Source organism: Muscardinus avellanarius (genome assembly GCF_963383645.1).
Source record: "Muscardinus avellanarius genome assembly, chromosome: 1".
In the NCBI taxonomy this organism is placed as follows: Eukaryota; Metazoa; Chordata; class Mammalia; order Rodentia; family Gliridae; genus Muscardinus; species Muscardinus avellanarius.
The window spans coordinates 236473855-236501614 of NC_137786.1; the positions used below are offsets into that span (position 1 = coordinate 236473855).

Sequence of the window (27760 nt, forward strand, 5' to 3'; positions counted from 1 at the left end):
GTTTAGCCCGGAGGTAAAAAGCCTCTGGGTTCTACCCCAGCAGTCAGCTGAGCCTCCCAGGGGGATGAGAAAGCGCCACACTCCATAGGAAACGTCCCTTTCCTGCGTGCTGAGTAATCCCAAGGTATATAGTATTAGTCTGTACAAGAGGGATCGTCAGCAGGCAGGCCCGCAACATTCCAGCAAAGGGAATGGCGGCCCCTATCCTGAGCCCTAGAGAAATGCGGGCCAGCCCGGGGTAACCTCCTGACCGATGGACACCCACCGGAGTCACTCTGGATTCTCCACAGGGCCCGGCCTCTGCCCGCCAACGCCGGCTGCGTGCACTGCCCAGGCTCTGGGGGCGGCAACATCCCCCCGCTTAGGAGGTACTTTGGGTCGTCACTGCTGGGAGTTGCTACCAGAATCTAGTGGGTCGAGACCAGAGCTGCTGCCCACCACGCTATAATGCAGGGACTGTGCTCGCAGGAAGGAACCGTCCCAACCCGAGGTCCACGGTGCCAAGATTCTCCACAGAGCAGAATTTCCCTGCAACAGTTGAGGCTCACAGGCCTAAGGAACTCAGTGTCCAGCAGGGGGCGCAAGACGTCTGCATGCCCTGCCTGTGTGTCCCCGAGGATGCGGGCGCCCAAGAGAAAGGCACTTGGTGGGCCCATCAACCACCATCAGAGGCCCAGGGCTCAGGCCAGGAACTCGTGGGACGGAGGACGCACCTCCGAAGTCCAAGCAGAAAGAGATCACGGACGTGACGTGTTGGTCACGTGCAGTGGGAGCCACAGGACGGCTTCCTGCCACCACTGAAGTCCCCGAAGGCCTCTGTGGCCAGGACCCACCTCCGGTCTCCAGGTCGTGGAAATTGGGGTCCAGACCCCGGTCCAGCAGCTTGGACAGTTTCTCCAGCGATCGGTGCTGAGTATGATCCATGAACTTTTTCAGATTGGTCTAAAGAAGAAAAGAGAAATGTCTTTGTAAGAAACATCCCTACTGCCTAGGGGAGAGCTCTCCCCTGGGGCGCGCTGGCCTGCCCCGCGGAGGGCTCACTACGCAGCGGGTTCCTGCATTGGGGGCCTAGGGCTGAGCACGGGGCCATCCCTGCTACTTGGCCTGGAAAATCATTTCAAAGACATATACCCCTGTTTCCCTCCAAAAGGCACGTGTGGAAGACTAATTTCCATTCTTCCTAGGAGGGGCCCCTGGGGGGTCACAGGGTGGAACCCTCACCTGTGATGGAATTTACATTCTGATGCCAGAGACGCTGGGGTGCTCCCTGCCCCCTCCACCACAGGAGCCACAGTGAGACTGAAGATGCCACCGGCCCTCCCGGCCCCACGCCGCCATCAGCCCGTCCACTTGGGAGGCTCAGACCCACGAGAAACAGATGTCTGGCACTTATAAGTCACCTCGTGTTTGGGCACAGAGGCAGGAAAAGGCCACGCCTTACTTTATTGAGAGTTGTCTCGCAAACGGGCCACCTAGAGCTCTTCGGAGCCCTGCAGCCCCCAGGACCCACCCAGACCTTCCAACTCTACCTGCCAGAAGCAAGGAAGGCCGAGGGTCTGACCTAGAAGGCGTCTGCTACGCTGGACAGCAGGCAGGGCGGCCACTGTTCAGCGTAATCCTGTTGTGGGTGGGATCTGGTGTCCCCCAAAGCCTCTACGTGGAAGGCTTGTGTGGGGAAGTGGGGCCTCACTGGAGGAAATAGGCCCTGGGGGTGTGGTCCAGGAGGGAAGGTCTTGTTCCTGGCCCCGCCTCTCCCACCTGGCCCCTCCCCCTCAGCTTCTGGCTTCCATGGGCGGAGCCACTTTCTGAGGCTGTTTCAGCACCGGCCACTTGACCATGGTCTGGACCTTTAACACTGTGAGTAAAACAAGCCTTTCCTTCTTTTACAGCAGAAAGCCAACACAGCCCCCCTTCCTGGCTCACCCAGGAGCCACGCGGGCAGAACCTGGTTGCTGGGTCCGGGGAGCAGGGAGGCACCTGCTCCTCACAAGATCAGCAGGGTCCCTCGTTCCACCCGCGGGGAGGAACCTTTTCCAAGCCTCACCGGCCCCTCTATTAGAAAGGCGATGGCATTTTGCTCTGGAGAGACAGGCCGACTGGTCCCCGATGCAGGATGTGACGGCCCGCTGGCATGTCCAGAGCTCATCAGGGGCTCCGTCCTCACCCTGCCCCACACCTCTCCCAGCTCCCCGAGGGGTGGTGGTAGATTCCACATGAGGCTCCGTGCCCTCCAGCCTCCTGCCACACACTGGATCTCCATCTGAACATCTCTGGGGCTGGAACTAGTGGCCCACACAGGATGCCCTGCGTGGCCCTTAAATCCCCACCGCTAATCAACAGTTTTCTTTACATTCACAAACACATTTTTTTTTTCTTTTTGGCAGTACTGGGGATGGGACCCAGGGACATTTTACCTCCGAGCTACACCCCCAGCCGTAATTTTTATTCTTTATTTGGAAAAGGGTCTCACTGAGTTGCAAAGGGCCTCCCTAAGTAGCTGAGGCTGGCCGCAAACCACATTTTTTTTTTTTATCTATGTGTCAGAGAGTTACAACAATAATAACAAAAGAAACCCCAGTGCTGAGACCTTGTGGATGAAACAGCCCTGTCCCTGAAGATTCAGGGCTGAGGCAAGGAACGTACAGGAGCCCGGGGCAGCTTCTCTCTGCCAGAAAGCGGTCAGGGCGTCAAGGACGATGGGGCCTTGCCACGGGGCAAGGAGCCGGGAAGAAGGGTGACCGCTGGCCACGTCTGGACAACTTAAGCACAAAATATTTTTAAAAGATAATGGCAGAGTAGAACCTTCCAAGAAAAGTCCTTGTGCCCCTCTGATGAACACGAGGAACAGACAGAACCGAGGAGCCTGCGGGTGAAGAAAGGTCTCTGCGCACCCGGCTGCAGGTGAGCTCAGCCGGAAACATCAGGCGTCCAAGGGAAGGCCCCAGGCAGCGCCCACGGCTCTCTGCACCCCAGGCATAGCCAGTAGTTACCAGCGTGCAGGGTGGGGAGACCTACGCAGGTACCAAATTTTCCTCCAAGCTCATCAACTACTCAGCCTCCGGCTCCAGACTGCCCCTAGAGAGACAGCAGGTGCCCACGGCATCAACATCATGGCTGCCCAGCTGAACAGCACCCTGGGCACATGGACCGCAGTGCGTTCAGCCTGGACTACGCCCCACCGCACGGCCCTTTCCATTCTGGCTGCTTACCTGAAAGCCTTTCCTTTGCCATGGATGACACTTTAATAAAGTTTATTCTGATGTGCGCCCCAACCCCACCTTCTCCAGAGCCGCCATCTCTGGGCCTCCCCGGAGCACCAGGGGCGTCTGCAGCCCCCGTCCCAGCCCTGGAGGCTGAGCCACTTGCCGCTGCTGGGCAGCTGAGTCTCTGCAGCAATCCTGTTCACCTGCTGCTGCCCAGCCTGCCCCACCCCGCCTGGGGTCCACAGCAAGTGGACCCCAAAGCCAGCCCCGCAGCGTAAAGGGTAACAGTGTCCACCTACCTTGGTGTGGAGCTTGGCCAGCTGTTTCTCGTCCAGGCTGGACTGCTTGTACACACGCTTCTTGTATCGAAACTATCACGGGAGCAGAAAAAGACAAGTAAATACCTGGTGTGACTGTCCGGGGGGGAGCCGGCCGCACCACCAAACACCGGGGCTCTCCGGAAGCTCTGCGAGGGTTCAGTCAACTCCCAGCATGCCCCAAAGCTGAGGCACCCTAGAATCCGCTCTGCCCTGGCCAGCGGGCGCCGAGGTCCCTTAGGTGGGACTCTGCCCTGGGCACGGCACCTCCAGCAGACGAGGATGCTGCCACCAACTCCCCAGGCTTCCTCCACGCCATCCGCCTTGGTTTGATTATAAATGAGAGGCTGGCCTGACGGCCGACCTCCTCATGCCCCTCAGCCCAGGATTCTGCGGCTCCTATTCCTGCCCTAGAAAAAGCGGCGCCTCCTTTGACCTGGAAATCATGTCTCCAGGCCCCAAGGAGTGCTCCTCAGAGGTAGCGGCAGGGCCCAGGAGGAAGGTCCCTATGGGCTTGGAGGCCTCGGTGCCTCTCCCCGGAAGCCCCTCTCCCCCCAGACACCCCAAGTCTTTCTGTGGCTGAACGTGTAACAGATGCCGCAGGGGCATTAAAAAGAATGCACAGAGTTTGGGGGCCATGAAGATTCTAAATTGAAATGTCTGGTCCAATCTCAGCCCCGCAGCCCCTACTCACTAAGCAGCGCTGGGCTGGACACTTTACCTGTCTAGACTGCATTTGCTAATCTGTCCCCAGGAAGAGCAAAGCAACCCCTGGTCCAGACCTGGCACCGCACGCAGGCCCTTCGTCCCTGCCTCCCCACTTCCCTGGAGACTGCCACACCTTCCCGAGGGGTCACGCCTCATCAGGTGAGTGAGGACGCCCAGGTATTGGGGTGGGTGGTAAGCCGGCTTGAGGCCCATCGCACGGGGAGCTCTGGCACGGAGCCCGGCCCTCCTCTCCTCTGTACCCCACATAAACTGTGACTTCCCCACGGACAGAACTCTGACACAGACAGAAACTTGCTTTTTAAAAAAGTGTCAAAAGCCGGGCATGGTGGCGCACGCTTGTAATCCCCGCGCTTGGGAGGCCGAGACAGGAGGATCGCGCAGGTTTGAAGTCAGCCTCGGCTACTGAGTGAGGCTCTCAGCAACTTAGTGAGACCCTGTTTCCAAATAAAATATAAAATAGGTCTGGGAGTGTAGCCCGGAGGTAGAAAGCCCCTGGGTTCCATCCTCAGTACCACCAAAATAAATAAATAAATAAATAAATAAATAATTTTTAAAAAGTATCAAAATAAGCCAGCTGCGAAGTAAGGCTGCTCCGTGAAAACTGGAGTAACCAAAGCCTTCCAGCTGTCCGGAGCAGGACCACCTGCATCCTGGACACTCGTAGGTCCTGGTGATCAGAAACTCCAAGGGACCCGGTGTGTCCCTACCAAGACCTCACCCCAACACATTCACTAAACCTACAGCAGGGAGCCGGGCGTGGGGCGCACGCTCGTCATCCCAGCACTCGGGAGGCTGAGACCTGGAGGATCACGGTTCACGGCCAGCCTCAGCTACTTAGTGAGGCTCTCTGCAACTTAGTGAGACCCTGTTTCAAAATAAAGAATAAAAAATAGGGCTGGGGGTGGAGCTCAGAAGTAGAACACCCCTGGATTCCATCCCCAGTGCCACCACAAAAAAAAAAAAAAATTACAGTAGGAAAAACAAACGTATAAAAATTAAACAACACAATTGCGGCTTTGAAGCCCCCAGGTCCCAGACTAAGTTTCCAACTTGGGGGTAATTTGCGATCCAAAGCCCCTCGCGAGCCTGGCTGAGGTGCTGCCCTGCCCAGGCTCAGTAGCTCAGTACCTCCAGGGAGGGGACGCCCGGGCCCCCGGGCTGGGGATACTCGCGCAGCAGCCGCTCCTCGTCCAGGAACTTGCCGTCGCGCCCGTTGCTGGCCGGCTGGAAGAGCCCGTAGTTGAGGACGTCCTTCAAGCCCTGGTTCAGCGAGCACAGAATCTGCTGCTTGGCCGCCCACACCGTGGCGTCCGGGTTAAAGCGGATGCACTTCTGCAGGGAGGGAGGGACAGAGGTGATGGTGAGGGGCGTGGGAGGCACGGCGTCAGCCAGGCCACGGGGCAGAGACCAAGCATCCTCCACCCGCTCCTGCTGGCTGCGTGGACAGAGACGTCTGTCGATACAAGTAAAAACCAAGAGTGAGGTGCTGCTCTCTGGCTTGACTCTCAGCTGGGGCTCACCCCACACCCGCGGGAGGTCTGCTTGTGATTACACCTGCGGCCTGGGGCAGGCCCCCCCGCGACGCCAATGCTCAGGCCCCCTTCCCCGAGTGTCTGGCTCAGGGGCCTGTCTGCACAGCTGTTTCAAGGTGTTGCTGTCAGTTCGGGAACACACGTTGAGATCACAACTGAAGAAAGGCCATGGGATGGCCCCAAGGCGGCAAAGATGCCAAAGGCCAAAGACACTCAAGTCCGCTCATATAAAAAGACATAGTATTTGCATACACACTACACGGATCCTGCGAAGACACGTATCCTCCTGTATACCTTATTTTTATTTTATTTATTTATTTATTTTTGTACTGGGGATTGGACCTAGGGGCATTCTATCTCTGAGCTACACCCTTGTTCTTTTGAAAAAGGGTCTCCCTAAATTGCTGAGGTTGGCCTTGAACCTGCAAACCTTCTGGCTCAGCCTCCCAAGTACTGGGATTATAGGCGCGCACCACTGCACCAAGCTTGCTTCAAATGACCTCTAGGTTACTCATAATGTGGAATACAATGTGACAAGTATATAAATAGCTACCACATTGCATTGTAGTACTAAGTAAGTAGGCGTTACATTGTATGATAGAAACATTTGTTGTATTGTTTGGGAATAATAAGAAAAAAAGTTTATACTTTTGTTGTTGCTGTTACTAGGGATTGAGCCCAGGGGTGTTCTAGGGATTCTATGTCTGAGTTATACTCCCAGTCCTATTTTATTATTTTCATTTTGAAACAGGGTCTCACTAGGTTGCTGAGAGTCCCACTACCTTTAGCTAAGGCTGCCCTCAAGCCACGATTCTGTCTCAGCCTCCCAAGTACCGGAAGTACCGGGATTACAGGTGTGTGCCACCATGCCTGGCACATTGTTAGTGCCATTTTTTTCAACCTGAGGTCGAATCAACCCTCACACACAGGCTCCACAGATTCAGAGCACTGATGTGTCTTAGAGTGTGACTTATTTCACCACGGATCTCTCTCTCCCCCTCCCCTCCCTCCTTTCCTCCTCCTCCTCCTCCTCCTCCTCTTCCTCCTCCTCCTCCTCCTCCTCTTCCTCCTCCTCCTCCTCTTCCTCCTCCTCCTCCTCCTCTTCCTCCTCCTCCTCCTCCTCCTTCTTCTTCTTCTTCTTCTTCTTCTTCTTCTTCTTCTTCTTCTTCTCTCTCTCTCTCTCTCTCTCTCTCTCTCTCTCTCTCTCTCTCTCTCCCCTCTCCCCCCCCCTCTCTCTATTTCAGATGAAGGTGGAACCCCTGTTTACAAACCCTGATGGGAGGGCTGGGGTGCGAGCTCATCCCACCCATTCTGACTCTATTCAGCAAAGCTTTAAAAACTGCAAACTTCATCTCTGAGGATAAGGAAATACAACTATCAACTATGAGAAACAGTTTGAGGGATGATCAAGTCAGTCACCTGAAAAATTATTTCTTTTTCTTCTTTTTGGTACTAGGGATTGAATTCAGGGGCATTCTACCACAGACCTACACTCCAGCCCTATTTTATTTTTTATTTTGAAACGGGGTCTTCCCAGGTTGGTGAGGACCTCGCTACGTTACTGAGGCTGGCCTGGAACCTGAGCTCCTCCTGTCTCAGCTTCCCAAGTACTGGGATTACAGGCACGCACCACCACGCCCAGCTAGGAATTCGCTTTTGAGAAAGGTAAACAGTGTGGGCAGGGCCTCCGGCCAAGTCACACACGCTTCGGAACCGTGGCAGCCTCCAAGAACTGGAACGACAGCTGACGACCGACAGCCGGCCTCCATGAGCCTCCTCAGAGAGCCAGGGAGGCAAAGCTGGGCCACGCCCACCTCCACCAGCCTTCTCTTCTGCTGTATTAAGTGACCTTCCACCGCACAACCTGCAAGCCGGGGTACACAGATTTGCTTTCTCATTTAAAAGCCTCCAGAAAAAAAGTGAGTTGTTTGTTTGTTTGTTTGTTTGTTTGTTGTGGTACTGGGGGTGGAACCCAGGGGCTTTCTACCTCTGAGCTATACTCCCAGACCTATTTTATACTTTATTTGGAAACAGGGTCTCACTAAGTTGCTGAGAGCCTCACTAAGTAGCTGAGGCTGGCTTCGAACCTGCGCGATCCTCCTGTCTCAGCCTCCCAAGCGCGGGGATTACAAGCGTGCGCCACCACGCCCGGCTAAAAAAGTGAGATTTGACTGATGATATGATTGGAAACAATTCTTTCCTGGGGATTCTGCGGGGGCCATCGGACAGCGAGGGCCCCGCTGGCTTCACACTGCCCACCGCCACCTTCTCTCAGGGCCAGGCACTGCCAACAGCGGGCGCTGCTTCAGCGGCCAGCCAGCACCTCTGGCCCAGGGCATGCTCCTATCTGTCCTTCTCCCAGGTCGGGGCTGAACTGAGGGGGACCCTCGAAGCCCCCCAGGATACAAGGCTGAGTGGGGTCGCTGATCCCCTTGCAGTGAGGGGCCTTTGGACACACACACACACACACACACACACACACACACACACACACACCCTCTCTGGATGAGAACTCTCTGGAAATCCAGCCTGACTAAAGTACAATTGGCTGTGGTCAGGTGAGGAACTGCAGCCCGCCCGCCCACCCACTCAGGAATCCTGGCTGGCTTCAGGCTCTAGCAACACAGACACCTCAACTCCAGCTCCCTTAGACACCCCCAGCTGCAGTATACCTCAAAAGCATCCTGCCAGCTGCCGAGTGCCGGGAGCTCTGGGCTCTGAGTGGCCTCCCGGAGACTGGCGTACCACTGCGGGCTACCCCAAGGCTGGTGTGCAGTGTCAGCTGTAGGCAGGGCCGGGGAGGCTGGGTCTGTGCCTGAGAAGTACAAGAACCAACCGTGCACAGCAAAGGGCCAGCCTGCTTTGAAAAGTACCGAGATGACAGCGTCCAGCGGGACACACGGAGAAGGCGCGGGAGCCGGGGGCGGGGCAAGCAAGGTACGGGTGTGCAGCGCCCTGGTGCCCGAGGACCTCGTGTTCCTGGCCAGACCCACCGGTCCAGTGGCGCCTCTGTTTCCTCTTGGAAACCAGGACCTGCGCGCAGCCTTCAGGGCTATGGTAGCTGGAAGAACGCCACTCATGTATGCGCCAGGGGCTGAATTGGGGCCTCTATGGGAACTTGATACCGTCTTCCCCATCTAGAAACGACGTCTTTGCAGATGTGACCTAATTAAAACCTGGAAGAGAGCCGGGCATGATGGTGCACGCTTGTCAACCCCGCGCTTGGGAGGCGGAGACAGGAGGATCGTGCAGGTTCGAAGCCAGCCGCGCTGGCGTAAGAGGCCCTGTTTCCAAATAAAAAAAAGTATAAAATAGGTCTGGGGCTGTAATCTGGAGGTAGAAGGGTTTCCAGGAACCCCAGTACCACCAAAAATAAATAAATAAATAAATAATGAATATAAAACAATAAAACCTGGAAGAGGGTGACTGGGCCTCAGAGGGGAGCTGCAGACACAGTGGCAAACCCATGGGGAGGTGTAGGCAGAGCTGGGGTAGTTCCCCTACAAGCCAAGGAGCACCCCACATCGCCAGCACACCCCCAGAAGCTGGGGAGAGGAACCAGCTCTCCCACACCTGGATCTTGGACTTCCAGTCTCAGAAACAAGACGACACATGTCCATGAAGCCAGTCAAGTCGGTTGGTCCTGGTGGCCCAGGAGCCAACACACCCATGGACCACCCGTCCCTCCCTGGCAGCAGGATTCAGCAGCGGCAGTAGCAGCAGCAGTGGCACCATCCTCTCTCTGAGAGCAGAATCCGCGGGCTGAGCACCCAGCTCCTGGGCACCCCGTCCCTTCCTGTGTGATGGCGTGGCCATCTATGTTGGGCACACTGTTAGTCATCTGCTTTGAGGTCACCTCCGTCCAGCTTGGGAGGGGCACAAACTGCCCCCCAAGTGGGAATTGTTTGCATGCAGACAGTTTCCAAGGACCAAACAGAACCGATAAGCAAAGACCCTGACAGCTTCCTCGCCTGCCCTCTCCTTCTCCGACTCACCTGTGCCTGCCTTGGCGTTGCTCCCTGACTCACCCCAGGATGGCTTTGCTATTTCCTGTGATTAAAAATTTCTTATAATGTTTTGGTTATAACCCTCAATAAAGGCAAGATGCTGGGGGAAGGACGGCAGGAGTGGAGACAGCTGCCCCCTCCCGGCCTCCCCAGCGGCCACGATGACTCCGTGGTCATCCATGTGAGAGACAGCTTCTCACCCATCAATCAACAGCGACGCCATCTGCTCCACATCTGTGCACACTGGACCAAGGAAAGCCCGGAGACACCAGATGAGCCCTGCCTCCCTCCTCACTCACATCACTGCCCTGTTTACCAAGGACTCCGATCCGGAAGCCCCAGGTCCAAGAATAGCCCTGACATAGTTGGGTGTTGTAAAAGGAACCAGTAAGTCCTAGGAACCACAGACACAATGGGTGAACAGGCCAGGAAGAGGAGAAGTAGTGGTGGTGGTGGTGGTGGTAGGGTCGTCCTCTAGTCCTCGAGGCCATGCCCCCCGCGACCCACTCCTCCAGTGACACCCCACCTCTGAACCTGGCTGCAGTGCCAAGACACGAGCTTTTCTGGGGGACGTAACACATCTAAACACTAACGTCAGCTAAGGATTCCCAGGACACACGTGTCCGGTAAAATCCTGCCTGAAAGGGCCTGGCCCATGAATCCTACAAGTCTTGTCTCTGGCTTGGTATTTGTTTACGTGGGCTGCTATAGCCCAGCCTCCCCGCTCAGGTGTTCAAAAGGACGTGTGTTATCTCACATCCTGGAGTCCAGGATGGAGCCCGGGGTGGAGGCATCGCAGACCGGCTTCTCCAGAGGCCTCTCTCCTTGGCTGGCACGTGGCGTCTTCTCTCTCTGTGTCCTGATGGCCTCTCCTTCTAAGGACGCCAGCCAGACTGGGCGGGAGTCAACTGTGATTATCTCAAAAGATCTTAATCACCGCTTAAAAGAGCTCATCTCCCCCGCTTAAAAGAGCTCATCTCCCCCGAGCCACATTCCAAGGTCCTGGGGTCAGGATCTCAACATACAAAGGGGAGGGGCACCACATGTACCCCATGACACTGGATGACCAAGACCCGCCCTCTGCAAGCCCTGGGGGGCAGATGCCCACACGGGACACCACGGTGTGGACAATCAACACGTGTGAATGACAGTGGGTCACAAAACCTGTGGCTCCGGCCCCGTGCCTACCAGCGCTGAAGAGTGCCCGCAGGCTCCTTGGACAGGCCGTTTCAATGTGCGTCTACCTGGCTAAACTGCTCCCATACACCCGAGATGGCTTTCCAGTCTGTCTGGGGCACCACGGGAGAGACATGAGGACAATGGTTATTTTGTAAGCCTGTAGGGAAGGTGTGGGTGTGTCTACACAAAGCTAGAAAGAACACTAAATATCTTATCACATAAAGTACATCTAAGGACTATCACCAACAGAGGGCTGGAATTACACACATATTCCAGGCACCCTGCCTCCACTGCTCCTGTTGATTCTCATTCCTCGGGTGAGACCTAAACCCACCCACTTTGACTTGAACCCGAGGAGCCCAGCGGAAGCCAGGGGAATGGAGGAAGGAGAGCCAGGCATTCCGAGATGAGCCTCCCGGAGCTCCTGACGTCACCCTAGCCGGAGCCCAGGCCCGAAACACCTTCCCTAGCGCAAATCACGCCCTGGCTCTGTGATGCCCATAAGCAGCATTCCGCAAGAACTTGGGGTGTTCTGGAAGAGAGCCATCTCTCTGAGCTCGCCCCGCAGTGCAGAGACTGGCATTTCGCACTCAAAGCCTCCTCCCTGGCCAGGGTTTACGGCCTCATTGGTTTCTTCACGATGATATTTTGAAGGTCAGTAATAAACCCAAGCTCAGCAGGAGATGGGTCAGGTACACCCGGGAGGGCCCTGCCCCGCCCGTGAGCAGCCCCTCACTTGAAATCGGGGTACCTGTGTGTCTCTAAAGAGCAGCCTACACCAAGGTCAACCCCGACTGTGACTGGGTCATTTCCAGGTGAGATCATTGCTTAAAAGAGCTCATCTCCTAAGAGTCACATTCCCAGGTCCTGGGGTTAGGACCTGGGCCATGGGCATGGCGGCACACACCTGCAAATCCTCCTGTCTCAGCCTCTCACTAGGATAACAGGCGTGCACCGCCTGGCTACATCTAAAGCTTAAAACAAAAACTTTAAGTGGCATCGGGAAATGCTAGGTGACCCTGACCCAGAAGGGCAGCAGGACCAGCCCCATGCGCAGGCTTCTGCGTGTCTGGTCACCGAGGTAGGATGACGTGGCTGCGGGGCTGCTCTGCCAGTCAGAACAATGTTTCAGAAACAGAAAGGCTCGCCGGCAGCCATTCCGTGCTGTGCCAAGTGGTAGGCGGCCGACTTCTCCGGGCACGTGGGAAGGGGCCGGGCAGTTATCTCTGCGACTGTCAAGGTGAGACTGAGTCTACAGGCACCGCAGGAGCCGCTGAGGGTTCCTGTGCCCCTGGGAACTGAGTTAATTTCCCTCCTTACACAGACACGACCTCAGACGAGACCGTGGCAAAGCAGAGACTGAGAGACTGGCCAGAGAAATGAGTTTGGAGAGATAAATCCAAGTTGCAGGTGCAGGCAGGGAGGTACTCGTGGTCAGTCTGGACACTGCGTACTTGCTGGTGCCTGCACCCAGATGAGCGAGACTGTTGCAGGCATCCTGCCCTCCTGGGTGCCCTGCAGGTGGGACTAGCATCCTTGTGCCCAAGAGGGACACCCAAGCCCTTCAAAAGTTCCCAGAGCCACACGGCTGCAGGAGGAAGCGCTGGGTCAAAGGGGACCCGGATGGACAGTCAAGCTAGCGAGCTTCACCGGGCTTCGACAGGCGCAGGGCTGGAGCCGCGCGCAGAAAGACCGGCCCAGGGGACAATCACAGGACAGTCCTCCCGCCACAGGAGGTGTGTGTGGACCGGGAGCGCTGATCCACCCCGAGGGGTTTGTGGCACAAAGGCAGACGGAAGCTGGGAAGGAGGACAGGCAGGCTGAGGGGCCGTGAGAATCCAGACACGGAGTGAAGGTGTTCAGGAAAAGCCCGCGCTTGAGTTTAATATGGAAAATTAAGTATGGATGATTTGTGCCCGGACAGGGCCACCTCTGGGCGACTCTTGTTGGAACATGGATGGCGCACGTGGGGTGCCTCTCCACTCGCAGGGCTTCTGGGCCGCCTCTCACTGCTGTGGCGGGGCTTCCCAAGCTATGAACTGAAGCGGGAGGACTACAGACCCCTGCAAGACAGGCCGCCCTCTCCCGTGGACGGAACCCCAGCTTACCACGAGCAGGGCGGTGCGTCCCAGCGTCCTCTCGACACACAAAGCCGGCCCAGGCTGGCTCGCTCAGGTTTGGTTCTTTGAAAAGGAGACGAATGAAAATAGAGCCCTTCTCTGCCCGTCTCCAGCAGGACATGTGTGAGGAATAACAGCCCGGAGGATCGAGGCTTGACTTCCCTGGCGCCTTTCGTTGCAGGCCCCAGGGCCTTCTCCCCATTTTACACAATTTATGACCCACTAACGTCCCAACTGGAGGTCTAAGGTGTGAACCACGCCACTAAAGCTCAGCGAGGAGGAGGAGCATGGCGGTGTCAACAGAGAAGACGATGGCGGGGAATCAGGGTGGGCAGGGGGCTCTCTTTGGCTCTAGCAAACAATTACAGAAACTACAAAGTAAAGTAGATTCCATGCCTTCACTCCCTCCCCAAGATGTGTGCTGCAAAGGACAAGACAGGCCAATCAAAGTAGAGGTCACAGAGCCTGTATTTCCTATAATGAAAAGGATGGATGGATGGATGGATGGACCAATAAATATGTGGGTGGATGGGTGGATGGATCGATATGTGAATGAATGGATGGATGGACAAATGGATATGTGGATAGATGGGTGGATGGATAGATGGATGGATGGATGGATGGATGGATGGATGGATGGATGGATATGTGACTGGATGGATGGGTAGTTGGATGGACAGACGTTTGAATAGAAGGATAGGTGTGTGAATGGATGGATGGACAGATGGAGAGATGATGGATGACTGATGGGTGAATAATATCAACAAAGAAAAATCTCAACAATATGATGCCTGCCAAGACATCCTGCTGCCTTGGCATCTATGTGTTGAGACCCCACTCCACATAGTTAATTCAGCAAAAAGCCCCGAGAAGGAGGTGTCGTCTCTGGCCAAAGTAACCCCCACTTTTACTATTATCCTTTTAACTCTCTACACGAATTGCTCCAGTGATGTGAAATTAGGACTATAAATAGAAACTGAGTCCGTGGAAATAAACTCTCTAATAATTTGTCTAAACGTCCTTGGCTTTGCTCAATAGTAATGAAAAAACTGGCCAGAACTCAGATGCTGTGATAAGCATTCCAGCTGCAGCAATCACAAAGGGTCTCCGACCCTCACTCCTATCACTAGGTTAAGCTATTAACTCCGGTAACCGGTAGCTCAGTTTAAGGAAACTTTGCTTACCCTTGAGATCCTGCCTAGAGACAGAGAAGATAAAATTTTGTGTGTGACTTCGAAGCAATTTAGTTGATGAACAACTTAGTTGCCCAAATACAATAGAGCCAAGGAAAAAGATTGTTGACTTTTACGCCCAGTGTAAATATTCCTGAAGAAAAAAGGCATTTTTGCATGAAGAAGAGCTTATCATAAGAAAGTCCCAACTGGGAAAGAAAGGAATTAGAAGGTTAAGAGCAGGTTGCAGAGGGCTTGTGACAGGGAAATGGATTATTAAAGATGGTTAGACTTTTAATAGGCTCGTTGTCTAAAGAAGAGTGTTCAGCAGTTAAGGAAATACATCTGACAGTTAAAACCAAGAACTTTGTGGTGTTGTTTGTGGTATTTTGTCTACCAAACTGTGTTGTGAGTTTGCTTAAGCTTTCAGATTTAGAAGGTAAAATGCCAACACCTGGAGAAACTCTATCACATCCACCTGAATCACCACATCTCCCCACACTTGCTATATGGAACTGAGCACAAAAGATGGAAAGTTCCAGGAAAGTTAAAGAAGATTCCCCGAGAAGCCTCCAAGCCTTGGGTGTGCCCGTTTTCTTCTGAAAGATTGCCCTTTGGAACTGCTTGACTACAAGATCTGGGAGAGAGCCGGAGTTAATCCCTTGAAAGCCAAAAGCCAGCTGAAAACCGGACTAGTTTTTTTACCTCTGTTTACGTGTCATTCACTATTGTTTCACAGTGATTACATTCACTTCCTTTCCTCTTACTATTAACTTTACTGGTGAAGGGTATAAATTTCTTGGGGTTTTTGTAATAAAGTGTCACTGGCTCAAGAAGCCTTTGTCCGCCTCAGATTCTTTCCCAAACGTCGTACCTAAAAACTTAGGGAATTCATAGAGGGGAAAGAATCGCTGCAGATAAGTTTCTGCAGGACATCACCTGCCTTTTGCCCCATCTTTCTGAGGATTTGACCGGGAGCGGACAATAACGACCCAACTGAGATTAGTCGGCAACAGATGCCAAGTGAAAAATTCCCAGTTATAGATGGTATTTCCACTGAGATCTTTTAACCCACCAATGCAATATGGCAGTGATAACTGATACATATAAGAAGAAAGACAAGGGGGCTCACACTGATTCATGAGGGGTTCGCCCCTGAGGGTAGGAAACTGGGGATGGGGATAACTTTACGTAATGTTTTACTCTTGTCATTAAAAAAATGACAAAATACTTACAATTGTCAATTCTGCCTAATCGATACACTGGTGTTTAAAATACTATTCTTGAATTTTTCTATATCTCTAATTGTCTCTAAATTTAAATCAAAACAGCTTTTGAGGAGCTAAGGCATTCCTCTGGTTGGACAGTCGTCAGTCCTGGACCACCATCCACAAACCCAAACCCCTGAATGTCTGAATGTGACCATTATCAACCTTGTCATTTTCTGCTGAACTGTGTTTTATGACTTCTCTTTTAGGGCAAATAAATAAATAAATAAATAAATAAAAGTTGCTCAGTCAAAATCACATAGAAGCATTTTCTTAAGACATCTTTAGTCCCAGCTGAATTTCCTTTAGGCTGGCAAAGTAGCAGGCAGAAGAGTCCACTCTGAGAAGGAAGATCGGTGCCCGGACATAGTCCGTGGGTCAGATGCGCTGGACAGAAGAGGGATTCTACAGCTCGGTGTTGACCCAGCTGCTGGGGACCAGGGAGGATGCCTCTGGCATTAGTGGGTGGTGGTTGGTCTCGGGCACAGACGTGGTGATGAGTTTGTCTCCAACAGGAGGGGAGAAAACCTAAAGAGTACGGCTCCCAGTCTGTCCACTCATCCTATGGTGCTCCTGTGTGGACCCAGGACGTCCACACAGGAAAAGCCCTCAGCAGAGAGGGGCGGCTGCCGGAGGGTGCGGGCTTCCCCGTGGGGGTGCTGAAAACCCTCCAAGACAGGAGTGACAGGCTGCGTATCGTGCATTTACTAAATCCATTGACTTCTGCACTTTCAACAGGGGAATGGTATGGTACATGAATTACAGTGAACTTTTAAAAGGGAAGGAAACTGTTTGTCCCTCTGATGAGAACCTGCAAAGACGGGTACCTACTGAAGACCTGCTGGCCCGAGTCACCGCTCAGGACCACAACCCTCAGGACACTCTGCTGGAAGCCCCACGGCCCCAACCTCATCGCCTTCATTACCCATCAGGGCAACCTGCCCAGGCCGTCACCCATTCCTGCTGCCCCTGGTCCCAGCCTCCACTTCCCCAGCTTCTCGTAAGAGCCTCTTGTAAGAAACCCTGTCTCCCCTGCAGAGAAGTGAAGCTGCCGTTTTCAAAGGTGCTGCTGGCCGGGCATGGTGGCGCACGCTTGTCATCCCTGTGCTTGGGAGGCGGAGACAGGAGGATCGCGCAGGTTTGAAGCCAGCCGCGCTGGTTTAAGAGACCCTGTTTCCAAATTTAAAAAAAAAAAAAAAAAAAAATATATATATATATATATATATATATATATATATAATAGGTCTGGGAGTGTAGCCTGGAGGGGGTTTCCAGGAACCCCAGTACTACCAAAACAAAACAAAAAAAAAAGGTGCTGCTGGACAGAGACATGGGCTCAGGGAGACATGGGCTCACATGCTGCCAGGATGAGTGAGTCCCCTGATTTGCAAACACCCAGGGAATTTGGAAAACAATAACAGGCCAATGGTAGTGTGAGAGAGAAAGGCAGGAGGGTGTAGAGCCTCAGAAGGCGGGGCTGCTCTGCTCAGGGAGGAGGGATGGCTTCACTCTGCTGGGGGAGGAGAGATGGCTTCACTATGCTCATGGAGGAGGGACGGCTCTGCTCAGGGAGGAAGGATAGCTTCACTCTACTTGGGAAGGAAGAATGGCTATGCTCCTGGAGGAGAAACAGCTCTGCACAGGGAGGAGGGATGGCTTCACTCTGCTTGGGGAGGAGGGAAGGCTATGATCAGGGAAGAGGGATGGCTCTGCTCAGGGGAGGAAGGATAGCTTCACTCTGCTTGGGGAGGAAGGATGGCTCTGCTTGGGGAGGAGGAACAGCTCTGCTCAGGGAGAAGGGAGGAGTCTAAGCCTCAAGGACAAGTGGACAGTCAAGGTCGTTTCAGAGTCCAGTGTGTTGCAAGCTCCACTGAGAAGCAGGTGACAGATTGGGGACATCGTGCTGGCTGGGTGTGGTGTGGGGGGCGGGGACAGGGAGTGGAGAGGTAGACCCCGCCCCCAGCACAGTAGATATGGGGCTGCTGCTTTGGAGAAATTTTTAAGACAAAGAGAGAGAGGACAGATGAATAGCAATGAATTATCGCTGAGGGTCAGGACAGCAGCTAAAAGGCTTTTTGCTAAATGGAATTTTCAACTCCAAGATGCATCGATTTAATAAATGGACGCACTGATTAAAGCCAAAGCGGAGACCCTCCCTTCCCCGACACATCTGCCGGGGGCAAGCCAGGCCCCGGCACCCCTGCCTTGCGCCCGGGCTGTGGGTGGGCACCTGCGGCCGCCTCCACCTGGGTCCACGCTGTCGAGCCCTGAGAGGAGATTGGCTGCCCGCGGGGGCCCTGGAAGCGCACTGCAGCCCGTCCTGCTCGGTCAACTCCCCCAGACCTGCCACTCACCGTGGATTAGAAACCAGCCACTGGGTGCCTCGGGGTCAGCCCCGCTCCCACCTCCTCATTTGCCGTCCTCCAAAAACATAAATAACAGAAGAACTTGCTTCTGTTGGTATTGATTTTGGCACAAGCTACTTTTCTTTGTAAAGGCCAAGCTGAAGGGCCACCAATGTTCCGTGGTGCATTTCAAACGACCCAGAGGGACACCTTCTGCATGCACAGCCCTCTGCCACCCTCTGTGCCTCCTCTCTCTACCCCACCTGCCCAGATCTGCTTAGCCAGAGCCCAAGGGTGCCCGCAGGGGTGACCAGCCCGGCCCGAGTGGCTCGCCCAGAGGGCCTCAAGCTTGCGTCACGCTGGGGGTATGCGTCTGAAAATGGCGTCTCTCAGCAAGAGGCAAGGGGGCATCCAGGGCCCAGACCCTGTCACAGGTGGTGGAGGGACAGCCCCCAGCAGTCTCTCCAGGCACTGGGAACCCATGGGCGGACCCTGGGGCCCCAGGGACTGACTAGCTGGCAGCTCCACTCAGCGTCTCTGGGCAGGATTCCAGGAACAGTCCTGTGTCCCTGGCGAGATGAAGACTCAGCCCGCAAGGGGCTGTGTAGGGGAACAATGTCCGCTTTGTTGCTGACAACCCAAGCCCGTGGGACTTCAACTCAAGCCGCCAGGGGCTTTGTTAGTCTTGAACAAAGCGCAGGGAAGTAAGCCTTCAGAAAAATCCAGAAAGGATTGTGCTCCTGAGACTGAAGGCTAGCACCCCCACACACAGTTTCAGGAAGCATCCTTGGACTTCAGAGCCAGAGCACCGCAGGGGGCTCCCGCAGCCACTCCCAATGTGTGTGGGGGGGTCCAGTGTCTCCAGTAAGGCAGACAAAGGCCTATTGGGGGGATGGACCCTGCCCCCACCTTGGTGAAGGTCACCATCCAGGAAGGTCAAGGCAGGCAGGAGGCAGGACCGAGGCCTTGGATGGGGGGGGGGGTCAGCTCCACCACACTGCCCCTCTCTCCAGCCAGCTCTGGGAACCTCCCCAGCCCCTGGCCTGGGACAGTGGTGATACAAACCCTCTTCCTCTCCTCTGATGAGGTCTGGGGCCTCCAGAGTGGACAGCGGAGAGGGCCGGACCGTGGGGAGCCAGGCAGGCATGGGACCTCACCTGCCTCTGCGTGCCTGGTCCGGGTGGGACATCCCATCTGCATCGTGGGACCCTCGGGCTTGGGCTTTCAGGTCTTTGCAGGTTTGGGATGTTTGCATATGTCTATCAAGGCATCTTGGGGATGGAACCCAAGTCTCAGTCCTAAAGTTATTTATTATTCATGTAAACCTTACACACAGCCTGAGGGTGATTCCATGCAACACCTTTCATAGCATTGTGCATGAAACAGTTTCATGCCGTGGAATTTCCCACGCGAGGCCCATGCTGGTGTTCAAGAAGTTTAGGATTTTGTGGCACTTTGGATTTCAGGTGCTTGACCCATCCTGGGCTGGGCCTGCAGCCCACACTGACTGGCTCCATACCTTGCAGATGGGACTTTGAGACCCAGAGACCTGCAGAGCCTTCCCCAAAAGTGCTTGGTGGCTGGTGGAAGGGGCGGCGACCCATCCATCCCAGCAGGACCTCCACCCAGTGCTGCCTCCTGGCGACCCTGCCTCCCTGGTGAGCACCAGCGGCAACTGGGAATCAGGCCAGGCCCTAGGCCGGCAGAAGACACATCAAATGCCAAGTTCCTGGGCCTACCACCTAGCAGATCTCCAGACCCATGGCTGGGTGTCCCCAGGCCGCCTGCCCTGCTTTGCCCTGGCTTCGGGGTCTGATCATGGCAGCTGCCCTCTACAAACTAGGATTCCTCGTGGGCCTCCTGTGACTGACTGGAGGGTGGTGGGTGATGGTCTGACTCTTCATCCAGTGGTGGCTACACGCTGTGCCCCTCTCAGCGCCTAAGATACCGGCCCTTTCTACCAGTGAACTCCACGCCAATGCTCAGAAACACTGTGACCTCAAGGCTGCTCAAGGTCATGGCAGAACCAAGACCTTAACGCGGCCAGCACAGGATAAGTAAGTGTTCAGGAAGTTATAAAACATCTTTTGGAGCCGGGCGTGGTGGCGCACGCTTGTGATCCCAGCATTTGGGAGGCTGAGACAGGAGGATCGTGGTTCACAGACAGCCTCAGCTACTTAGTGATGCCCTCTGCAACTTATTGAGACCCTGTTTCAAAATAAAAAATAGGGCTGGGGGTGTGGCTCAGAAGAAGAATGCTCCTGGGTTCCATCCCCAGTATTGCAAAAAATAAAAATAAAAAACAAAAAAATAGGACTGGGGGAGTAGCTTGGAAGTTGAATGACCCTGGGTTCCATCCCCAGTACTGAAAGAAAAAGAAAAAGAAAAAGAAAGCAGCAGACGAGCTCAGTGCTAGGCAGAGAAAGAGCAAGACATAAAACTGATGAAACAAGCCGGGTGTGGAGGCGCACGCTTGTAATCCCAGCATTCGGGAGGCTGAGACCAGAAAATCGCAGTTCGTGGCCAGCCTCAGCTACTTAGGGAGGCCCTTTGCAACTCAGTGAGACCCCTTTTCAAAATAAAGAATAAAAAATGGGGCTGGGGTATAGTTTGGAGATAGAATGCCCCTGGGTCCATCCCCAGACCTGCTTAAAAAAAAATGACTGATAAAGCAGACTTGAGAGGGTAATTCTGCAGAAGAGATGGCGCAGGGCTGCAAAAACAAACAGGCGTGCAGATGAGAATCTGCAAGAGACAGGGAAGAGCCCACTAAACGCAGGGCACAGAGGCTCAGGGAAACCAGATGCACAGCAGGAGAGTCCAGCAGAGACAGGGCCAGTAAGAGACAGGCAGGCGTGAGAGGAAAGGCCGCCCTGGCCTGGGCCCTCCCCGACGTGCAGGGGAGCCCGGAATCAGCGCAGCAGAGGGGCCGGGGTACGCAGGATCTTCACAGGGAGGGGTGTATGGGACACTCGAGTTTCTAGGAAACAGCAAGGATGACCATAATAAACGCCTTGTGGTCCAGCTACGGAAGCCAAGTGTTTAGAAATCCAGGTCGAATGAGAAAAACAATTACCTGTAAGACAGAAAAGATAAAGCAGGTATCTCCAAAACAGCGGGACACCCCTGCCAACAGGGGGAGGCTGAGACAGGAGGATGGCACAGGTTCGAAGCCAGCCTCGGCTACTTAGTGAGGCTCTCGTAACATAGTGAGGCCCTGTTTCCAAATAAAATATAAAATAGGTCTGGGAGTATAGCCCAGAGGTAGACAGCCCCTGGGTTCTACCCCCAGTACCGCAAAAAAAAAAAAAAAAAAAAAAAAAATATATATATATAATAGGTCTGGGAGTGTAGCCCGGAGGTAGAAAAGCCTCTGGGTTCCACCCCCCAGTACCAAAAAACAAAACAAAACAAAAAAAAACCCAGCCTCCGGCACAGGAGTTGGGATGATACTGAAGTTGAAGAGCCCTGCAGGGGCTGGCACTGCGCTCACTCACAGGACAATCTGAGACCCCTAGTGGACACCTGTTCCCACAGACGGGCCAAACTCTATACACACACCTCGGATGGAGTTTTAATTTATAAATTAGACACTGTAAAAGAGAAGAGTCTGTAGCCACTGATAAAACAGAAGAGTTCTAAGAACATACTGTAACCAAAACTACCCGAAACCTGCATATTGCTTATCCTGAACTTTCTCATGTAATATTCTCAGGTCACTGTTGATTCTAACTGAAAGACCTAACTCAGCTTAGCCGAAGTGACGTCATGTTTTACTAGCCCCAAGTACCAGGAAGTTAAAATGTAACTGTAGAAAGTTGGAAAGTTACAGAATTCAGTAAGCCTGTAAAACAGGATAGGGTGGGTAACTAACTGCATACCTGCGGATTAACCGATAAGAGAAGGCAGTTACAAGATAACTTCGGGACTTTCCACCAAGCCGGTACCAGAAAAGCCTCAGGCAAACAAAGGTCATTCAGCTCCTCATTAACCTGAACCAATAAACCTCCTGTAACTATGCTTTTCCGCTTCTGTACCCCCGCTTCTGCCCCCTACCCCCTATAAAAGTTACCTAAAACTCACCTAGGGCGCGCAAGTCTCTGTGCAGACTCTGTCGCCCACAGGTACCTGTGTCCCCCAATAAAATCCTCGTGCTTTTGCATCCAGTGGTCTCGGACTGATCTCTGGGTCTTGGGGTCCCCACTTCTGAGGGAAAGACCACTCGGGGGTCTTTCATAACCACAGAAAGTGAAACTCAGGATAACAGAGGGGCCAGTGCTCCTTGGTTCTTTATGATAATCGCTTTCAAGCCTTAGGAGAGGTGTTAAATCACACAGAAGAGGAGAGAGTACCACACAGGCCTCTTGCAGCGCGCTGCGCTCCAGGGGCTGGGCCTGCGGCAGGGCCGGGTTAGTTCTGGGACATCAGGTCGCCCCGGGCGTGCCCTGGAAGGAGAGGCCATCTGGATCATCTCCTTCTTAGGACAGAGGCAGATTTTGGCCTCCCGCACCCAGGGGGGCCTTTGCAGCAAGAAGGAAGCTGCAAACAGGGTCCCTGTTGGACGAGTGGACCCCTCCTCATCCCGAAAGCCCCTTCCCAACTCAGGAGACCAGCCCAGTTATGCCCACAGAGGCTGGCTTCGCAGAGTGGGGAGGTGTGCAGCCATCTCCCAGGCCCAAGTGCGTGGGCCCCATCATGGCCGGTGGGAAAAACACTCTTCCAAGGCAGAGGTGGGGAATGCAGAAAGCCAGGCGTGATGAGGTAGATCAGAAGAAATAACATTTTAGGAAGAAAGGAGACACCTTTGAAGGGAAGAAAGATATGGTTTTAAAACCTGAAATCTTCAGTCAACAGAGCTTGGTTATTCTAAAAAAAAAAAAAAAAAGCCAGGCCCAGACTTTTCAATCATAATGGCTGGCTCAGGAAATTCCTGAGGTGATTAGAACAGAGAGGAGAGCCTCATCTCAGCCCACGGCGGCCTAGCTGCTGGGAGCAGGTTCATCTTTTGTCTGCCTCCAGGAAGAGCCCCAGAAAAATCACACCTGCAGAAAAAGCCCGCACCCTGCAGCCCGGCTCCCCATCTCCACTCCTGAGGAGTCCTGACCCAAAGGAATTCCTACCTTTTATGGACCAGGAGGCTTGGAAGAGAAGAGGCTGCCACCCCATGCGCCCTGGCCACCCCCTCTCTATTGAGCCCGACGTGAAAGTGTAGTTCTGAGAAGCTCTCGGCCATTGTGGGCCATTTCTGGGCCATTTGGGGGCAGCTCTGGGGCAGCCTTTGCAGCTCTTGGTCTCTGTCACTGCAGCCACTCTCTTGTTCTTTGAGGTAGTCAGTGCTTTTCTGAATGTGTATCTTTACTTGTTAAAACCTCTGCCTTAGCCGGGCGTGGCGGCGCACGCTTGTAAGCCCAGCATTAGGGAGGCTGAGACAGGAGGATCCTGGTTCGCAGATAAGTCTCAATTACTTAGTGAAGCTCTCTGCAACTCAATGAGACCTTGTTTCAAAAATAGGGAATAAAAATAGGGTTGGAGGTGTAGCTCAGAGGTAGAATGCCTCTGGGTTCCATCCCTAGTACCTCAAAGAAACAAAACAAAACAAAAAAACTCTGCCTTTATCTCTGACTGGTGGGTACTGAACTTCTTGTCACAGAAGCCAAGAACCCACAGAAGTTATCATGTGACCCATGGCAGGCCCCCACCTCACGCATCCCGTCTATACCCCTAGGCATGGGTGTCAGTTCCTTTGCCCTAACTCTAAAATGCAAGGATCCTTCTATCAACCCATGATCTGCAGAGAGTAGGCGACACAAAGACCCCTCCAGGCAGCACAGAGGGAGACAGCCAGGGGTCTCACCAGGCCCCCTGGGGTCCTAACTCCCTTGGCCACAGTGTCCTCTCTGCCACAAAAGGGCCTCCAGCCAACGCCCACTCCCACCTGGTGTCCCCCAGGGGGATGACAGCAGTGAACCCACATTCTGCACGAGGTGCTGTCCCCACCACCCGCAAGTGAGAAGGAACACGCCCGGGACTCGCAGACGGAAGCCAGGTCAGATTCCGAGAGCCAGGGCTCCTCCCTGTGCGGCACAGAGCTCCTCGCTCACGGAAACCCCCGGGGGAAGCGAAGTCCCCACCCCCATGGGCAGCCAGACACTGGCACATCGGACTCCAGATCCAGAGAAGAAAGAGAATTCTCACCATTGACATGCCGCTGAGGACTGGGGGCCCCTGGCCTACTGCCACGGGTAGGTCTGGAGGGACCCCCAAAGGCTCATGAGTTGAAGACCCGGTCCCCAGTGCAGCAAGACCCCTGGGCTCTGGGTGGGACTGGACCACGAGGGTGACCTCATCACTGGGCAAAACGATCCCCGGCAGCCAAGTGGATGACTGTGGGTGGCGGGCATTGGGTGGAGCGCCTCGGGGATATCTTGTACCTGAGGCGCTTTCTCCTGCTCTCTCTTTTTTCTCTCTCTCCCCCTCCATCCCTCCATCTCTCTCTCTCTCTCCCTCCACCATGAGCTCCCAGCACATTCTGCCTCATCTCAGCCCACAGCGGCCCAGCTGCTGGCCACTGGCTGCGACTCTGAAACTGAGAGCAAAAGCCAACCCTCGTCCTCCAAGTCCGTTTCTCTCTGGCACTTGTCACAGTGACCTGTCACAGTGCCCCAACTCTGCCGGCCACTCGGGGCTCTGGACACTGGCACTGCCCAGGGAGCGCGGAGCCGGTCCTGCTCCGGGGTCGCCACCGATCGCTGCGCACACCTGCTTCCCAAGTGCACCAGGCACCGCCCGCCCCCGAGGTGCCCCTTCAGCCACAGTGCCCACCCCAAGGTGGCCAGCTCAGGGACCAGCTCAGGGGACACTGTCCAGCTCTTGCCGGGGAGCCCAATCCTACCATCCAGCCCCAAAGCAACCATACCAAGTGGTGCTAGCACCTTCAGAGTGCAGCAGGTCAAAGAGACCCAAACGCCATTCCGTACCGTGACATCTAGGGACACCAAAGACAGTCTCCTTGTCCAGAAAGGATGCTCAAATGCCCGGGCCACACTGGGACCCGGCAGCAAGAGTAAATCAGACCTTCCTCCACGGTCTATGGAGGATGGCAGCCCTGACCTCGATCCCACCCTGACCTCGACTTCACCCCTGACCCTGGATCTCACCCCTGACCTCCAACAACACTCCAACCTTGACCTCACCCTAACACCTCCTAACTACCCAGTTCCCACTCACCACACTTGGGCGAGACCTCTGAGGTCTTTCAGTGCATCCTGGCGCTGGGTGGCGGCAGGTCAGAGACCACCACCCCATTAACCCCCATGGACCTCAGCATCCCAGGGCCCCCAAATCCTGCCTGCTCACCCCTCTCCCCAGGGCGCTGTCCTCCCCGACACCAACATCCTATGGCACCCCATCACCCATGTTGGCATCTCCCTGCCCCCATGGCCCAGGACGGCCCCCTGCACGTCAGGGATGCTCGGGCAGCCACTGAGCAAAGCCCAGGGCACAGCCTCGTGCCCCTTGAGCCTAGAGCAAACCCAGTACTCGATGCCCAGGCCCACAAACTGTAACACCGTGCACAGCACCTTGCATGGACCCACCTGCTCCTGGGACCCCGGAGGGAGCAGGCTGGGGGCTACCTCTGCTGAGGGGTTTGTGATTTCATCAGAGGCCCCACCAAGCTCACAGCAGAAGGGAAAAGTCTGGGAAGAGGGATAGAATGCCGGCCCACAGGCCGCGTTCAGGGAAGTGTCTCATTACCCTTCTGTAGCCCTGCACCCTGCTAACCGCCTCTGCCCCTGCCGGGGGACGACCTTCGGGGAGGCAGACCCGCCATCCAGGACCACAGCACCAGCATGGGTCGGCAGGGACGCTGGAGAGGACGTCGGGCCAGGTTGGGCCAATGACCCACAAGCTGGGTGTGAGCAGCCAGGGAAAGAGGCCCCTCTGAGGCATCCACTGCCCCAGGTCCCTCTGCAAGTCCGTGACCGCCCTTGGGGACCAGGGCAGGCCTTAGGGCCAGAGGCTTGGATAAAGCCTGTCTGCCCCTCAAGCTTTCCAGGGTTGAAACTTAATCTCCATGGTGAGATATCAACCAGGTGGAAACTTAATCTGACCGTGGAGTTCAGAGGTGGGCCTGGGGGGCGGGGAGGGTGACCTGGATTGATAAGGTCACAAGGGTGACACCAAGCATATCCAGGAGGCTCTGGGGGACCAGAGAGTGAGACCAGATAGACCACACACTCCCTGCCTTCTGCCATGTGATATCCTGCGCTGCTGGGGGATTCTGCCAGCAAGTAGCCAGCTGAGGCCCTCGATCTGGATTCTCAGGACTGGGAGCAGAAATGAACCTTTTTTCATTATAAAGAAGCCGGTCTCCAGCTTTTCATAATAAAAACATAAAAGGGACTAATACAGTGCTCGTGAATGCTGTGGACTCAAGGTCCAGGACGGACTAGAGGCCACTCAGGCACTCAAGCCATGGTTGGCCAGTACTGTCTAGATGTAGAGGAAAGGGCAGCAGGCGGGGGGAGGGCTCACCGTCTGCTGCAGGTCGTGGATGACCACGCGGATCACCAGCGTGTTGCCCTGGCTGTCCTCCATCCGCGCGCCGCCCGGCTTGGCCGAAGTGGCCCGGATGGTGTCGTAGATGGTCTCTTCTTTAGAGCTGTCCGACTCCGAGCCCACGGAGTAGTCGGAGAAGCTCTGGGCCATCTCGTCCTCGCTGGATGTGGGGCTGCGCGGCATGGCTGCCGGAGCTCTGTCGGGGGAAAAGGAAAACAAACACTGAGAAAGCAAGCCCGGGGAGGCGCGGCGGAGGCCGGCCAGGGCCGCCTGTCCGCGTCGGTGGACAGGCCCCGAAGGTGGAGGAATCAGGTGCCTCCCTCCTCGCCCTGAGCCCGGCCTGAGCGCTGGGCCCGATGCTGTGAACCCGGCTCCAAGGCGCCCTCGCTACTGGCAGCGATGGCACGTGTTCGCCAAAGGCCCCGCAGCAGTGTGAAGCTCCGGGCAGACCAAAGGCTGCCTTGGTTTTTCTTTGAGGACAGAACTGCAGAAGAGGAAGAAACGCAGGTGACAGATCCAAACGGCCGTGGGTTTGCTCCGTAATGACCCCCTGCTTCACGCACGGATCAGAGAGAGGCGCCGGGTAAAAATAGCACGGAGAGACGGGGCCGGCCGCAGAAAGGAGCCCATCCCCAGCACGGAAGGGAGGCAGAATCCAGCATCTGGAGAGGCGGGAGCCGGAGACTCGAGGGTCCCCGAGAGGAGGCGGCAGCCGGGGCGCCCTTTCTCACAGTCAGCGCTGAAGTTGCTCCCAGCAAGACCCCACCAGGCTGCAAGGGCTGCAGGGGTGTGAGCAGGCACGAAGGTCCCCGCAGGCCAGGTGGCCATGACAGCGACACCTCCATCTCTGAGGACCAGAGAGAGAGGAACAGAGGTTGTCTTGAACCAGGGGTGTCAGGGGCCTGGCAGGGAACGTGTCAAACCCAACTAGCAATCCCACCTCCACGCACATTCTGCAGAGACCATCAAGAAGGGGTGTAATAAAACAGCTGTTGTGAGCACAGGGGATGGACGGTCACCCCAGCCGCCAGGAGCTGCCTGGCCCAGGCGTGGCCCCTCCATACATGGCCTCCGTGGAGCGGGGATGAGCGAGCCCAGGACTCTGAGCACAAGGGAAGCCATTTACAAGACACAGACATCCCGGTGTCATTTCTAGATGCCGATGTAGAGATGCCACACAATTCTACACAGCACGATCCCGTGTGCCGGTCTCTGCAGCCACCTGGCATGTGGAGAGGAAGGTCAGAAAGAAAGACCTGCGGGGCACTCGGGAGGAGCCTCCGGGAGGACGGCACGGTGGGCAGGCCGCCGCTTCCCGCAGCTTCTCCA

General features: G+C 55.0%; 1 protein-coding gene across 1 annotated transcript in view; it reads right to left on the minus strand.

Annotated features, from left to right (window-relative positions):
- Positions 1–26614, minus strand: part of SHANK2 (SH3 and multiple ankyrin repeat domains 2) — a gene marked incomplete at both ends in the record, with an annotated part of 444067 nt that extends 417453 nt beyond the window's left edge. Inside the window, 4 exons of the mRNA XM_080711505.1 lie at positions 834–942; positions 3503–3574; positions 5378–5581; positions 26408–26614. Coding sequence (XP_080567631.1) covers positions 834–942; positions 3503–3574; positions 5378–5581; positions 26408–26614 — 592 coding nt within the window. The remainder of the gene's footprint in view (positions 1–833; positions 943–3502; positions 3575–5377; positions 5582–26407) is intronic.
- Positions 26615–27760: the final 1146 nt, after the last annotated feature.